Source organism: Ciconia boyciana, chromosome 13, assembly GCF_034638445.1.
Source record: "Ciconia boyciana chromosome 13, ASM3463844v1, whole genome shotgun sequence".
NCBI lineage: Eukaryota > Metazoa > Chordata > Aves > Ciconiiformes > Ciconiidae > Ciconia > Ciconia boyciana.
Genome location: NC_132946.1, coordinates 6,940,522 through 6,955,681, shown reverse-complemented (window position 1 = coordinate 6,955,681; position 15,160 = coordinate 6,940,522). Strand labels below are relative to the sequence as shown.

General features: G+C 47.4%; 1 protein-coding gene across 1 annotated transcript; it reads left to right on the top strand.

Moving 5' to 3' along the window:
- Nucleotides 1–1,803: 1,803 nt before the first annotated feature.
- Nucleotides 1,804–14,851, top strand: LOC140658845 (cytochrome P450 2W1-like). The gene is made up of 9 exons (XM_072877780.1): nucleotides 1,804–2,001; nucleotides 4,460–4,622; nucleotides 6,524–6,673; nucleotides 6,766–6,923; nucleotides 7,724–7,897; nucleotides 11,533–11,674; nucleotides 12,059–12,243; nucleotides 12,760–12,901; nucleotides 14,661–14,851. The coding sequence occupies exons 1-9, from the start codon at nucleotides 1,804–1,806 to the stop codon at nucleotides 14,849–14,851; spliced, it is 1,503 nt and encodes a 500-aa protein (XP_072733881.1).
- The last annotated feature ends 309 nt before the right edge of the window (nucleotides 14,852–15,160 follow it).

The window sequence follows — 15,160 nt, the reverse complement described above, 5'->3', positions numbered from 1 at the left end:
GGAGCGAAACACGTACCAGACACATTATTGAGACAGGAATTTCTTGTCATCGCAAGAGCTTGACTTACCTTTGTCATTTTAATGCATTGCACTCAGAGCCTGGTTTAAAAAAACCCAATACACTCCCCCCTGGCTTTTCAGAGATAATTTAAGTCTCTTTCTGAAAGGCCTTTTTATGATTTCAGCAGCTCCCAGGGCAAGGATGAAATAAAAGGAGAGCAGCAGCAACACGTAACTTTTGCACTGCAGGGTGCTGCCAGTCAAACAAAACCCTGCAGGAACAACCATTTTGCGCAGGGCGCAGAGCATGTGCCATCACAAGTTCTCATCGCAATGCCCACATTCTGCACCCTGTGCCAGCCCTCATCCTTCTTGCCTGTCTTTACAGCCCTTCTGCCTCTTTGCTCACTTCAGCAGGCGGGTTTGAGTCATCCTAGGCATGCTCTGGAGGAAACCGTTGCCTCCAGCCCATTTCTCAGAAACTAATAAAAAAAAATAATCCCAGAAATGTTGCAACACACTCGCTTCTTCTCCTTCTGGGCAGCTGTCGCACTGTAACATCTCCACACCACGCAGGCAGCTCCAGCGTGCAGCCAAGCAGCTGTGTGCTTTGGGACCGAGCTCACCATAGCTATGCCCTCCGTCACATTAGGTCCGCTTCCTCCCCTACCTTCTTTGCATTTGCAAGGCTGAGGAGCCATATTTGCTGAATAGTAGCCTTTATATGATCTAACCTTTGGATAAATGTACCTTTAGCCTTGTGCTTCCTGATCATGTAAGACAGCTCTTTCTTCCCTGAACAGTCTTACTCCACTGGCTGTTTATTCCCAATATCCTCCTGAAAGCCACTATTCAACCAGGTAGATCTCAATTCCTTCTGTACAAAATTTAAACCTTTATGAGGGATGCAAGCTCCAGGTGTTTCATATCTTTGACTTAAAGTAATTCCATTTTCCCATCTTGTTCCCCTTCTGAAGCCTGCCAGGTCAGCTGGCTTCATTAATTTCATTAACTTCTTCTCTCTGTCTCTTAAAAGCTGCTTTTGCAAAAATGAAGAATCCTCCCAGAAGTTTCAAATCTAATTTTGTCTTTCCATTCCACTCATGAATCCACTCATGATCACTTGATCCAAGCTAATTTTCCATGGCTAGCTATTACATGTCCTCTACTTCAGACACAAAGTCTGAAATCACATCCCTTCTGGGCAGTTCAGAGCCAACTTTATGAAGAAGTTTATGGGCTACGGCCCCCAGGGATACATGGGCTTTACCATTATTAACCACCTTTGATGTCCACTTGACATCAAGAAAGCTAAAGTCTCCCATAACGATACTATTTGTCTCTCTAGTAACGCGGAGATCTCAAACCCTATCCAAATCTGAATTTGGAGGTTTCTAACAGGATTCAGACAAACCTTTTTATTTCCCTGTGTCAGAGGAGTGTTTGGAGGGTCATAGTTCTGCTAATAAAGGACCTTGAGGTCCCACGGGGAGGAGGAGGTTATAGAGGAATGCCAAGCACCTTTTCCCATGTATATGTTCTTGCACACACATGCATGGGTTTGTAATTTGAAACTCTCTTTACTTCTGGACAGGCTTTGCAAACTGCTTAGACCACATTCTCTGAGGTGTTTAAAGAGGGTGGAGTATGCAGTATTTATTTAGGTACTCTACAAACCTTAATAAGAATCGAGTGCTTGTAGCAATCGCAGAGAGCAAACAGAAAGCCAGCTGGCAGAAACTGAACAGTGCCACTGCATTTTTATTGCTTCTAACGCCCCAAAAAACAGATTATTACTAAAAAATGTCTTTTTTAATTTCATTTATTTCTGATCCTGCATTAATTTGTCTGCTGTGTGCAGCATTATTATTAGCTGTACTCTATTTTTCAACTGGCTATAAAAATTCAGCTTTTAAATTTCCTCCTGGTCCAACTCCTCTTCCGATCATTGGTAACCTGCACTTGGTGGATCTTAGAAGGCAAGATAAATCACTAATGAAGGTAGGACAAAACCCCCCAAACCCAGACCCTCATGCATTTTAAAGCTGCCTGGGATATATCAGTGAGAACTTTTTGTCTTTTTAAATTCAAACTAAACTGTAAAGGTATGAAAATTGCTTTATAATATTTTTCTGGGCTTCTTCTAGCCAATGTCTGTGTTGATGCAATGTCATTTATGAGCGATCAACCATTAAAAAAAGACCTCTGGGTAATATGGGATTTCTTCATGTAATTGTGATGATGTACATGAAGTATATAATGCTTGTGGGATTTGAAATATTAATTTGACAGACAGCTTGGACACCCAGAAGTCTTTTAAAGCATTAGGACATAACTAACATGGAAAGAAATCGCTTCCCTCCCCTCCGCCCTGGAGAACTGGCAAGGGGAATTCCACGATGGAGTGACCCCAAAACTGCTTTGGAGTGGCCAAATCCAGATGCGCGTTGCAAAATCCGCTTCCCTCTTGATGAATTGGATACGCGTTAAAATCTAGACGGCAGTACAAGAGAGGGGTGGAAAAGTTGCGCTAAGGAACCAGGATGAATAGCCTGTAAACTATTCTATTAACCTGTAATTAAGACAACTTACCCCACTTATGGTAGTAAACTGTTCTTCGGTGCAAGACGAGGCTGGCACAGCCCCGGGCGTTTATGTCAGGCTGCTGAGTGCTCCCTCCTCGCTTTAGCAGGCAGCACCCTTTGGGGACCGACCTGCGCTAGGGTCAGGGAGAGAGTGAGCAAACAGACAGCGGCAGTTCGCGACCAGGCGTCGACACGGCACCCGTAACACCGGGTCTCTGGGAGCAGCCGAGGGGTGGGTTAGCAGTGCCATGGGGTGAGGCTCCCAGCACCTGGTGGTGTTATGGGCAGTGTCAGGGTTGGGGTCGGTTTACCCAGCAGGGCTGGGCAGGCGTTGCTGCAGTCTCTGAATGGCGGTTTGGAACTACCTCCGCATGCTTTCATCACCTGCTAGGCTGTATTTGGTATTGCCTGTGTTTGCCTTTACTTTGGGATTACTCCAGAGGGGTTATCCCTCCATCTCACCACACAGAGAGCAAAAAAATGGTGATTGCATTGAGCGGCAGGCACCAGCATTTGTTGGCTGGGTGCCCTGATGGGAGTGTTTGCAGGGCACGGAGGGATGCCCCCCTCTCCTCTGCAAAAGCTGCCGGTGGACCCGGCACGGCTGAGGCTCCACACATACACCGTGTGTTTGCTTAGGCAGCAGATTTGGACTGTGGCTTCCCATCACCTTGCTCCAGCCCAGCCCACACTCTTCTCAGCTGTCGCTGAGTGCTGTTTTCAAGCTGCTGAAGAGCAAGATGCAGCTGCAGCAGCGGGGTGGAGGTAGGCAGGAGTCGTCAGCCTCCCCCGGTCCCCAGTGCAGCACTGAGGAGATACACGGGCAGGAGTTGGGGGGGCATGACAGTCTCACCCTTGTAAAATGCAGGCATGTAGCAGCAGGCACGCACACGACGGTCCTTACGGAGCGTGGATTCCCCCATCAGCCTGCCTCGCTCTACGCAGACCCCTTTCCTTGGCAAAGAGGAGCGGGGATCTGCACACAGCACAGCAGCTCCAGGGACACACATAGGACATGCCAGCAGGACCGCATGCTCCTGGAGGGATTTTCAGCCCCCTGAGGCACTGTGTTGCCTTTGTAAGCTGCTGACAAGGCACAGCTTTGGTGGGGAGCTGCAGAGAATTTATCTTGGGGCACATGGCAGTGAAAGAGTCTCTCTGTGTCCTGGCAAAGATACCTCCAAGAGCCTTCTCAGTGCAAAACGAGCATCATTTTATGTACAAGCATGGGGACAGCCAGCGGTTCGGGCAGCCTTCTGCTCCTGCCGGGGGTTTCCCTGCTGTGCCTGGCTGAGCTCTAGGTACCAAAGCCAGGTCCGAGCAGAGGGGCATGGATTTGCAATTTGTGGTCATCCAGGGAAAACTAAATGCCTGGCGTGGGAAAAACAGCTCCTCTGATCTAGTAGCAGGGATGCAGGAGTGCTTTGGTATGAGAGGAGCATCGTACCAAAGCTCTCCTGTGTGACAGAAATCACTATTTGCACTGAAATGTCTTCTCTGTTTTCGTCTTTCTCTGGTTTGCCAACTTGTGTTGCCATTTGAGGTTCGGTCTTTAACTCTAGGTGGGTTTTTTTTGTTTTTCTTTTACTTTCTCCTTAACAGCAAAACCAGATTAGTAATGCACTGATGGGGGTGGGGGTTCTTTCATGGCAAGAAGCCTGAAATCCGTACGGATGCCAGCCAGGCATCTGTACCAAATGCCTCGTGTTTGACCGTGATGAGCTCTGGCTCACAGGTACTGTTCTGCAGGTAGCGGCTCCGCAGCCGTTCCCAGCAGGGCACCAGGACGTCATATGTCCTTTCAGAAAGCAACGGGTGCTTGCCCCGTGCACACTCCCTCTCTTCCTGACCATCACAGCTCGCCTCTTTTTCAGCTTGCGGAAAAATACGGCCCCATCTTCACCCTCCACTTTGGGTTCCAGAAAGTTGTGGTCCTGACCGGGTACGAAGTTGTGCGGGAGGCGCTTGTGAACTACACAGAGGAGTTTGTAGACAGACCATCCATCCCAATATTTGACCAAATTCAGAATGGAAACGGTACTAGAGAAATGAGCGGGGGCGGGCGGGAGGGACGACACCGTTGCTTAGTGCCAGCCTAACTGTGCTTCCCCAGAGCCTGGCTTTTAAACATCCCCCTTGGACCCTTCTGAAGCCAAGCCAACAGAAAATATTTGGCTTTCCTCACTTTCACGCAATGCCTCCTGGCTTTTCACTACCATCATTTTTGCTAATGCACTTGCGGCCGATCCATATCCTAAACGTTCGAGGGTGAGGAGTGGGATTTTTAAAGGCACCGTGGTAATTCTGGGGTTAGCTTCTGTAAGACATAAATGAGAGCAGCTCTCCACCACCACCACATTTACAAACCTTCCCCATGGTTTCAGGGGACTTTGGACTAACTGGTTTGGCTGTTCGGAGCTGTAGGGATTTTCCCTTTCTCCCACTGCCAGGTGCCACAATTTTGGACATCTTCAGTCCCCCATGCCTTGCCTCCCCACAAAAGCTCTTAGGTGGACTACGTGAAACAGGTTCAGGCAGAAGCAATAGGCTGAGGCTGGAAATTTGCCCCCACAAACAACCTCATGGTTTTCCCAGGGCAACTGAGTATTTCAGAGGACTTTTTGCCTTGTTTTTCTACCCTCTGCTCCAGCTGAGGCTTTAGCTTTGAGCATCCAAAAGGCAGCTTTATATGCTGGTCACAGGCTGAAGTTGGGATTACAATTAGAAATTAAATTATCCAGCCATAATATCAATAGATGAATTTATCGCTACATAAGGAAAAGGAATCGATGGGGAGAAAAGCATTTTTCAGAGCTAATTTACATGTAAAATATCCCTGTGGGAGACTGTCAGTATTGCACTATAAGTCCTTTCACACTTACCTTCTCAGCCCAAGTCTGAGCCACTTAGAGGTGACCCAAAGCTGTAAATTCACAGGGGCTGTTAAGTAACAATGGTCACAAATTTTCCAATGAAACATTTTTTTCTTCAGAAAATGCCAATTTGTTGACTCCGAAACTGTTTGCAGAAAATGAATTATCCACATGAAAGTGCCTAAATTAAAGAAAAATTAAAAATAGAGTTTAGAAATTTGCTTTGACATTTTTAGAGAAAGAAGTTTTGTTTTCTGAATTAAAACTACATGGCTCTAAAATAGTGTTTATTCTAGAAAAAGCAAACACATTGAAAAACCTTGCAGCCAAGATGAAGATGTGAAGTGCTGGAATCCAGTTTTTCAATTGAGACAATCTGAGGTAGTCTTTGGATTATTGGCACAATTTTTTCTTTCGCTATTTCCAACACTCTGATGGGATGAAATACCCATCCCTGCTTGGTGGTGTTAGTGATCATCAAGGCACGAGCTCAGTGACCTCTGCAAAACGATAGTATTTTTGCCACTGCTGGAAATACAGTGTTGCTGGGAATCTCCATAAAACAGTTCAGCACTGGCCAGGGTTGAGGAGACTGAATTATCCCATTTCACACAGATAAAATATCTTTATGACTGGAATAGGACAAAGGGAGAAGCTTCAAAGATACAAGGTTGTTGCTTGAGGCCCTAGAATTGCAACCAAACAGGGTCAGAAAGGTTGCGTGATTGACTTAGACCAACATCTCTCCCCAGCTCTACAGCCAACCAGTACTGGTCTGAAAGCCATACCTGCTTATCTTGCACTCAGGAGAAGGCTGGGGCAGACTGGGTTGGGTGGGAGCTTGTTTTTCCCAAACTACAGGCTCAGTGAGACTGGGAGAATGGAGCTGAGAGGATACAGGGATGGGATGCACAGAAATGGGAGACCCTTAGTCCCCAAATCCGTGGGAAACTGGGCAGCAGAAACACTTGTGGAGATCCCTCTTCATCCAGTCCCCTATTTTGTTTTGTGCGGTGGGGCTCCTCCATGCATGAGCCCAGCGGTGATGTCTCATGGCCTCCCCAGGTCTGTTCTTCTCTATCGGGGAGCTGTGGAGAACAACTCGGAGGTTCACTGTATCCAGCATGCGCAACCTTGGCATGGGGAAAAAAATGATAGAAGGGAGAATTTTCGAGGAGCTTCACTTCCTTATTGAGATGATCAAATCCTTCAAAGGTGAGCTGGAGACCATCACGGTGCTGTACACCTCATATGCGTCACTGCTGCTGCAACTTCTCGCTAACATCTCCATCCTCCTCCCATTGCAGGGGAACCTTTTAGCCTGACATCCTTCAACTGTGCTCCAATCAACATCACCTTCATCATGCTGTTTGGGGACAGGTTTGACTATAAGGACCCAACATTTGTCACTCTCTTAAGACTCATAGATGAAGTTATGATTCTTCTGGGATCTCCGTATTTGAGTGTAAGTAACCTGTCCCACAGATTAACTTTTTTTTACACTGGCATATTACATTTGTGAGCCACACAAACCATAGAATTTAGTTCAGCAGTTTTCAAATATTCAGAACCAGCCATTACACCTAAAATGTGACAGTTCTCCTGTCGTACCACCTTGGTCACTTCAAGTGTGCAGACAGATTCCCCTTTGCTACTCTCCTTTTGAACCATCCTGCACGTCTGTGTGGAGCTAAAATGAGAACTGAACTATGGTTATTTTAGCTCCACAGATTTTTTTTTTTGGCTTCTTCAACATAATTGCACCATCTAAGCTTTCTTTGCCTTTGCTGCACTTTCTAAAAAGGCACATTCAGTGTTGATGTCCAAGTGAGTGAGATTTCACAGACTGCATTAAAAGTGCTTCCTTGGAGAGTACCAGGAAAACTCCGCTTATCTTCAAACTATCATACCCCATCCTTCATAACTGATGTTGGAAAAAACCAACCAGTCTCATACAGATCTAAACTGACTGCTGGCCTGGCACACTGGAGCCCGAGCTGTGCTGAGAGGATGACCAGGCTGTTACTGGTGGAGGATCTATTCCCACAGAACAGCATAAATGCTTAAAATCAGGTAGTACTAAATAAAGGCTCAAAGGTTGCAAAGCCCTCCCTTATGAAAATCTGCCCGGGAAGTCCCTGGGATGCTAAGATACTAATACTACAAGACAAAACTCAACTGATATGTCATGCCTTAGGAAGAAGCTGTTTCAGCATGATGATATTCCTGCAGACTTAATGCTTCTCTTTTTTAATTCCTCATTAGTATTTCAATTTCTACCCGTTCCTTGGATTTCTTTTCAAAACCCACAAGATTATGCTTGGGAAAATAGAAGATGTGCGCGTCATTTTAAGGCAATACATGAAGGCAAGCAGGGAGGATATCAATGAGAACAGTGTGAGGAGCTACATTGATGCACTGATATTCAAGCAACAAGAGGTATTTGACTGCTTAGCTCTGTTGACTTCACAATGTCTCCTTTGGATTTTCTAGCTAAAACAGTTGCTGAGTCTTGCTTTCAGTCATGTCATGTAAACCTATTGAAATCCATGCTGTTATTCTAGTGGTATTGAAATCAGATCCCAGTCTCTTACAGTTGGTGTAATTTACTGCAGGGATTTTTCTCAAAATTAAGATATGAAAGCCACTGTCTCAGTCCACTCCTGAAATAGCACTGCTAATAATGTGAGCTTTTTCCTAGTAGGAAATGCATGAATTCACATGAAAGCTGACTCTGCCTTTCTTTTTACGACAACAAATCAATTAATCATCGATACTGTTGCTCCAAGATGAATGATACACTTAAAGTACTTGAATGATAAATCATCAGTACAAGTCCTAGCCCTGCCCTGCATCTTACTTTAGTAGAGACTCTGCAGTTTCACACATCAGTTGATTTCATTCAACACAAAATATTTGGGCTCTGAGTTTTTTCTTCTTTCCAACTGGATCTGCGCTAACCTTAGGCACTAAGTATTCTACCCAGCTATGTGGAGGAAGGGTCAGTACAGTCCTAAAGCCCAGCAGAAATGGCCTGAAAGGTCATTTTGAACATTGTTGGGGATTTGAATCTGCCCTTGGGCAGGAGGAGTCCCTCAGAGCTAGGATTAGCTGAATCTCCTTCTGTACAGGGGAGAGACCAGGCAAAGACGGAGAGGCTGTGGGGTAGCCCTGTATGTTAGGGAGTGTTTTGACTGTCTAGAACTTGACGGTGGTAACGACAGCATTGAGTGTTTATGGGTAAGAATCAGGGGGAAGGCCAACAAGGCAGATATCACGGTGCGATTCTGTTATAGACCACCCAACCAGGATGAAGAGGCAGACAAAATATTCTACAAGCAGCTGGAAGAAGTCTCACAATCACTAGACCTTGTTCTCGTGGGGGACTTCTACTTACCAGGTGTCTGCTGGAAATACAATACCGCGGAGAGGAAACAGTCCAGGACGTTCCTGGAGTGTGTGTAGAAGACCTTCCTGACACAGCTGGTGAGCAAGCCAACTAGGGAAGGTGCCCGCTGGACCTCTTGTTTGTGAACAGAGAAGGGCTTGTGGGTGATGTGACGGTTGGAGGCTGCCTTGGGCACAGCCATCACGAAATGATGGAGTTTTTGATTCTCGGAGAAGTAAGGAGGGGAGTCAGCAGAACTGCTCCCTTGGACTTCCGGAGGGAAGACTTTGGCCTGCTTAGGAGCCTGGTTGACAGAGTCCCTTGGGAAGCAGTCCTGAAGGGCAAAGGAGTCCAGGAAGGATGGACATTCTTCAAGAAGGAAATCTTAAAGGCGCAGGAGCAGGCCGTCCCCATGTGCTGAGAAACGAGCCGGCAGGGAAGAAGACCGGCCTGTCTGAACAGAGAGCTTTGGCTGGAACTTGGGAAAAAAAGGAGAGTTTATGACCTTTGGAAGAAGGCGCAGGCAACTCAGGAGGGCTACAAGGATGTTGTGAGGTTATGCAGGGAGAAAATTAGAAGGGCCAAAGCCCAGCTAGAACTTAATCTGGCTACTGCCATAAAAGACAATAAAAAATGTTTCTATAAATACATTAGCAACAAAAGGAGGGCTAAGGAGAATCTCCATCCTTTATTGGATGTGGGGGGAAACATAGTGACAAAGGATGAGGAAAAGGCTGAGGTACTTAATGCCTTCGTTGCCTCAGCCTTTAACAATAAGACCAGTTGTTCTCCGGGTACCCAGCCCCCTGAGCTGGAAAGCAAGGATGGGGAGCAGAATGAAGCCACCATAATCCAAGAGGAAATGGGTAGTGACCTGCTACACCACTTAGACACACACAAGTCTATGGGGCCGGATGGGATCCACCCAAGGGTACTGAGGGAGCTGGTGGAAGTGCTCACCAAGTCATTTTCAATCCTTTATCAGCAGTCCTGGCTAAGCGGGGAGGTCCCACTTGTCTGGAGATTAGCAAATGTGACACCCATCTACAAGAAGGGTTGGAAGGAGGATCCGGGGAACTACAGGCCTGTCAGCCTGACCTCAGTGCTGGGGAAGGTTATGGAGCAGATCATCTTGAGTGCCATCATGCGGCACGTACCAGGTGATCAGGACCAGTCAGCATGGGTTTATGAAAGGCAGGTCCTGCTTGACTAACCTGATCTCCTTCTATGACCAGGTGACCCGCTTCGTGGATGAGGGAAAGGCTGTGGATGTTGTCTATCTTGACTTCAGTAAAGCCTTTGACACGGTTTCCCACAGCATTCTTCTGGAGAAACTGGCTGCTCATGGCTTGGACGGGCGTACACTTCGCTGGGTAAAAAACTGGCTGGATGGCTGGGCCCGAAGAGTGGTGGTGAATGGAGCTAAATCCAGTTGGTGGCCAGTCACAAGTGGTGTCCCCCAGGGCTCAGTATTGGGGCCAATTCTGTTTAATATCAACGGGGGCCAATTATCAACGATCTGAACAAGGGGATCGAGTGCACCCTCAGTAAGTTTGCAGACAACACCAAGTTGTGTGGGAGTGTTGATCTGCTTGAGGGTAGGAAGGATCTACAGAAGGATCTGGACAGGCTGGGTCAATGGGCTGAGGCCAGCTGTGTGAGGTTCAACAAGGCTCAGTGCTGGGTCCTGCACTTGGGTCACAACAACCCTATGCAACGCCACAGGCTTGGGGAAGAGTGGCTGGAAAGCTGCCCAGTGGAAAAGGACCTGGGAGTGTTGGTCAACAGTCAGCTGAATATGAGCCACCAGTGTGCCCAGGTGGCCAAGAAGGCCAGTAGCATCCTGGCTTGTATCAGGAATAGCGTGGCCAGCAGGACTAGGGAAGTGATCGTGCCCCTGTACTCGGCTGTCCCCCTGTGCTGTCCAAAGAAGGGCAACGAAGCTGGTGAAGGGTCTGGAGCACAAGTCTGATGAGGAGCGGCTGAGGGAACTGGGGTTGTTTAGCCTGGAGAAAAGGAGGCTGAGGGGAGAACTTATCACTCTCTACAACTCCCTGAAAGGAGGCTGTAGCGAGGTGGGGGTCGGTCTCTTCTCCCACGTAACAAGCAACAGGACAAGAGGAAATGGCCTCAAGTTGCGCCAGGGGAGGTTTAGATTGGATATTAGGAAAAATTTCTTCACTGAAAGGGTTGTCAAGCATTGGAACAGGCTGCCCAGGGAAGTGGTTGAGTCACCATCCCTGGAGGTATTTAAAAGGCGTGTAGACATGGTGCTTAGGGACATGGTTTAGTGGTGGACTTGGCAGTGCTAGGTTAACGGTCGGACTCGATGATCTTAAAGGTCCTTTCCAGCCTAAATGGTTCTATGATTCTACAATTCTTTCCAAACCTGTGAGGCTGAGTCTGTGAACGGCATCTGGCCCTGGGCTTCAGCCTGCTTCTGGGTGGAGATGGATGCTGAACCAAAACTCCACTCCAAACCTTCCATCTTTGGTGCTCCCATCTTTGGTGAATGCTGTGCATTCAAGATCAGGTCTATTTTATCACCTAGTAGGTCTATTTTATCATCCAGTTCACAAACAGAAGATCATAGTCAACAGTATCGTAGGCTATGCAGTATTTCCCAAGCTTGCTGAATACTGAGACTGACAATTTTAAGACCTTTCTTACCACTTGTGTTTTCAAGGAGAAAAACAAGAAAGACAGCCTCTTCCACGATGACAACTTAATAGCATCCATACTTGACCTGGTCATGGCGGGAACAGAGACCATAGCCACAACGCTCCAGTGGGCCATCCTGCTGATGATGAAATACCCAGAGATTCAAAGTGAGCTCCTTTCACCTACGCTCCATCCCTGGCATGGCAGATATGGGGAGGGGAGAGGCCTGGCCTCAGATCCACAGGAGCTCTTTTGCCTTAAGAGCTGAATCCCATCTGTTTATTATTGTGAACTCCTGATGCAGTTAGATGCTGATCAAAGTCACAACCAAATAGTCCTTGTGCCTTGCTGGGAGAGAGGATGAGTGGAGATCGAAGTATGATGCTGGGGAAACAGCCTATCCACGTGCCTGAACTAGAAATAGAGTGGGGAAACCCAGGCTGGCGTTTTAAGAATCCTCTCCCTCCAGACTCTGGAAAAATATGCTTTTCCCAAAACCGAATTGGGAACTGGCTTCCTTGCTGGAATCCAACTGTGTTTGTTCCTTCCAGAAAAGGTGCAGGAGGAGATTGGGAGAACTGTCAAAGCTGGAAGCTGGGCCACATATGAGGATCGGAAGAACATGCCATTTACAAATGCGGTACTACATGAAGTGCAGAGGTTCATCACCCTCCTGCCCCACGTTCCCCGCTGCACTGCTGTTGACACCCACTTCAGGGGCTACTTCCTTCCCAAGGTAGGTAATTGCTCCAGCCCAGGAACACAACCTCATTTTTTGCCAGTGCCATTCAAGACTGGTTTCTTTAGAGGGAATTATAGGACTGAAGCCCAAAGTAAGAGTCCAAAATCACCCCCAGAAGAGTTTCTTCCTCTCCAGCGACTATGTTGAGTCCAGAGAGACTGGTATTGTAGGACTCAATTCAGTCCCTCTCATGTTCAGGACTTCCTCACTGCACAAATGTCCCTGGTTTACCTCCTTGATGCCATCTGCACAGTGAAGTATCTGCCAGGGAATTTACAGGATCTGACCCTCTGCTTGAGGTTTTCACAGCACCATGTGGGGTTTGGCTTCAGTCCTCGGCACTGCTGGGAAAATCTCACTGACCTCTCTCTCTACTGGCTGATGGGATAAAACACTCAGGGTCTCCACCTACCCCAGGTGGAGCAAATCTTCTAGGACACCAAAGTCTGCATCACAAAATGAACCAAAACAGAGCACTTTTGCTATCTTTTGTGCCTTCATGCCTTCCAGGGTATAATTGTAATCCCGTCGCTCACCTCAGTGCTGCTGGATAAGACACAATGGGAGACACCACATCAGTTCAACCCCAACCACTTCCTTGATGCTGAAGGGAATTTTGTAAAGAGAGAGGCTTTCCTGCCCTTCTCCACAGGTAACTAAAGGGCTGATCTGCAGAGCTGAGGCTATGGCAGGACCGTTTTATTACAATATACACTAATGGGGTCTTCATGGCTAAGTACTGCCTTTAACTCAGTCAATAAGCAAGCGGGCAACTGAATGGAGTCAATTATTCTGCATCCAGGTAAACGGCTGCTCTCAGAGCACACCTCTCCCACCTCTGAAGGGGTTGATTCCCAAAGGTTCAACAGGAGAGAAGACAAAGAGATATATTGCATCCAAAAGAAGGTGGAAAAATGCCTCAAAGCTGTCAGGAGTAGGTGGATAACCAGACAGGACTGGTGAGGCTGCCAGCATAGCTATGCACGGGGTTTTGTGAGCTCTCCTGAAGTGAGGGTACAATCCAGGGACCCTCGAGTCCTGTCTTGAGGCAAATCCCACGTGTCAATGGGTCTCGGCAAGACCTCATCTATTGCCCACCAGAGCCAAGGAAGAGAGTCCCAATAAGCCTTGCACCTTGGCTGGGTCTTACAGCCAGCAGAGACCCAATACAGGACAGAGTACACCAAACTGTATTACTCACACTGTGAAATCTTAAATCCAAGGCCCTGGATTGTTCCCAAAAATCACTTTGGATGGTGATTCTTCCAGCGGCACTTTTAAGAGCTCCCAAGGATTCCCAGCAAGACCTGTTATTTTAGAGGAAGAAGCACAGCCCCGTGGTTAGGGGAGATGATAGAGCACTTGGCATCCTGACACTACCTCTGTCTGTCATTTTGGTCAAGTCACAAACTTTTTCTTTTATTTTTTTAATCTCAATTTCACCTGCAAAATATGATTAACATTCTTTCCCTGGAGGCTCATAAACCCAACGCCCTTGGGACTTAAACTGAGCTAATGGTAGGAACAGTTGTTAGATATCAGAAACTCTCCCCTGAGCCATCCTAAAAGAAGAAATATCATTTACACATTGCCTTCCCAACAGCCGTAAATGCTTCCAAAGGTTGCTCATTTCCAGAAGCGCCTGCCCCCAGCCCATGCCCTCCATGGCTGCAGCAGCGTGCATTATGAGAGGGCACAGCTGGATGGAGCGGTCTTGGTGGGAGTTTAACAAATCCCAGCACTGCAGGAGCCTGTAAGTACTATAAAGGGAGATTTCCTGCAGAATCCTACAAATCCTCCCGTGCAACCTTACACTTTCCAGCTGTTCCTCTGAAAGGATGGCTTGAAGGGATTCCAGAATGTGCTCCAACCACAGCCCCTCAGCAGTGACTTCTGACGTTAGGAAGCCAGTTCTCACTGTCCACCAAGTGCTTCACCCACACAGGGACCATCATGCAAGGGATGGGAATCTAACACAAAGAGTGGGTAGGAAAGAAGAAACACAATCTTTTGTAAAAGTGGGATGTTAGGATAAATTCCACAGGAAAAGTGAGTTTCAAACCATTCCACTTTGGGAGGAGGTGGCATTTTTCTATCAGGCTGCTTTTCAAAGAGAAAGGGTTAAAGATGCTGAGAGCGTTGGAAGAACTAAGGAGAGGAGAGGGTACATCATGAATGCATAATAACTCTGTAACATGGCTGTGACTTGCTGCTGCAGGTAGCTTTGGGATAAAAGACCAGGCAGGCACACTGTACCAGTTAGCAACATGGGCTCTGCTGCTCCGAAATGCTCTGGAGCGTTTCAAGGTTTCACTCCTGCTTCCATTGCAACATCTCAGATGCCAACGTGTCCATGGCAAATATTCTAGTTTGATCCTTCCATCAAGTAAACACAGTGCTTTCATCTGCAGGGCGAAGGAACTGCATTGGAGAAAGCCTCGCCAAGATGGAACTGTTTGTCTTCTTTGTAGGGTTGCTGCAGACATTTACTTTTCAACCCCAGCCAGGAGTTTCAGAGTCTGACTTGGACCTTACCGTCCCCCAAACGACTTTCACATTAAGGCCTCAGCCTCAGGCAACCTGTGCAGTCCTGCGTGAATAACCACAGCCTTGCTGAAGAGCAGCCCAACAATTGGGGAAGCTGCTTAGACCAAACTTAGCTATGCTAGGACTCGCCACCCCCCATCCTGCCACATCACCCTCTTTCACATCCCCTTCCCACTGTCTCCATCCACTCCCACTCCACTGCTCTCCACTGCTACATCTGCCCCATAGGTTGCTGAGCCCCTCTTTGCTCCTGTGCTGTGAGAAGGTGCATATGATCGACTAGAAACCATGATTGTGGTTGACAAGCAAACACTTCTTCTCAAGATAGACTTGTGCATGGAGCTGATGGAGGGGCCACGGAGTT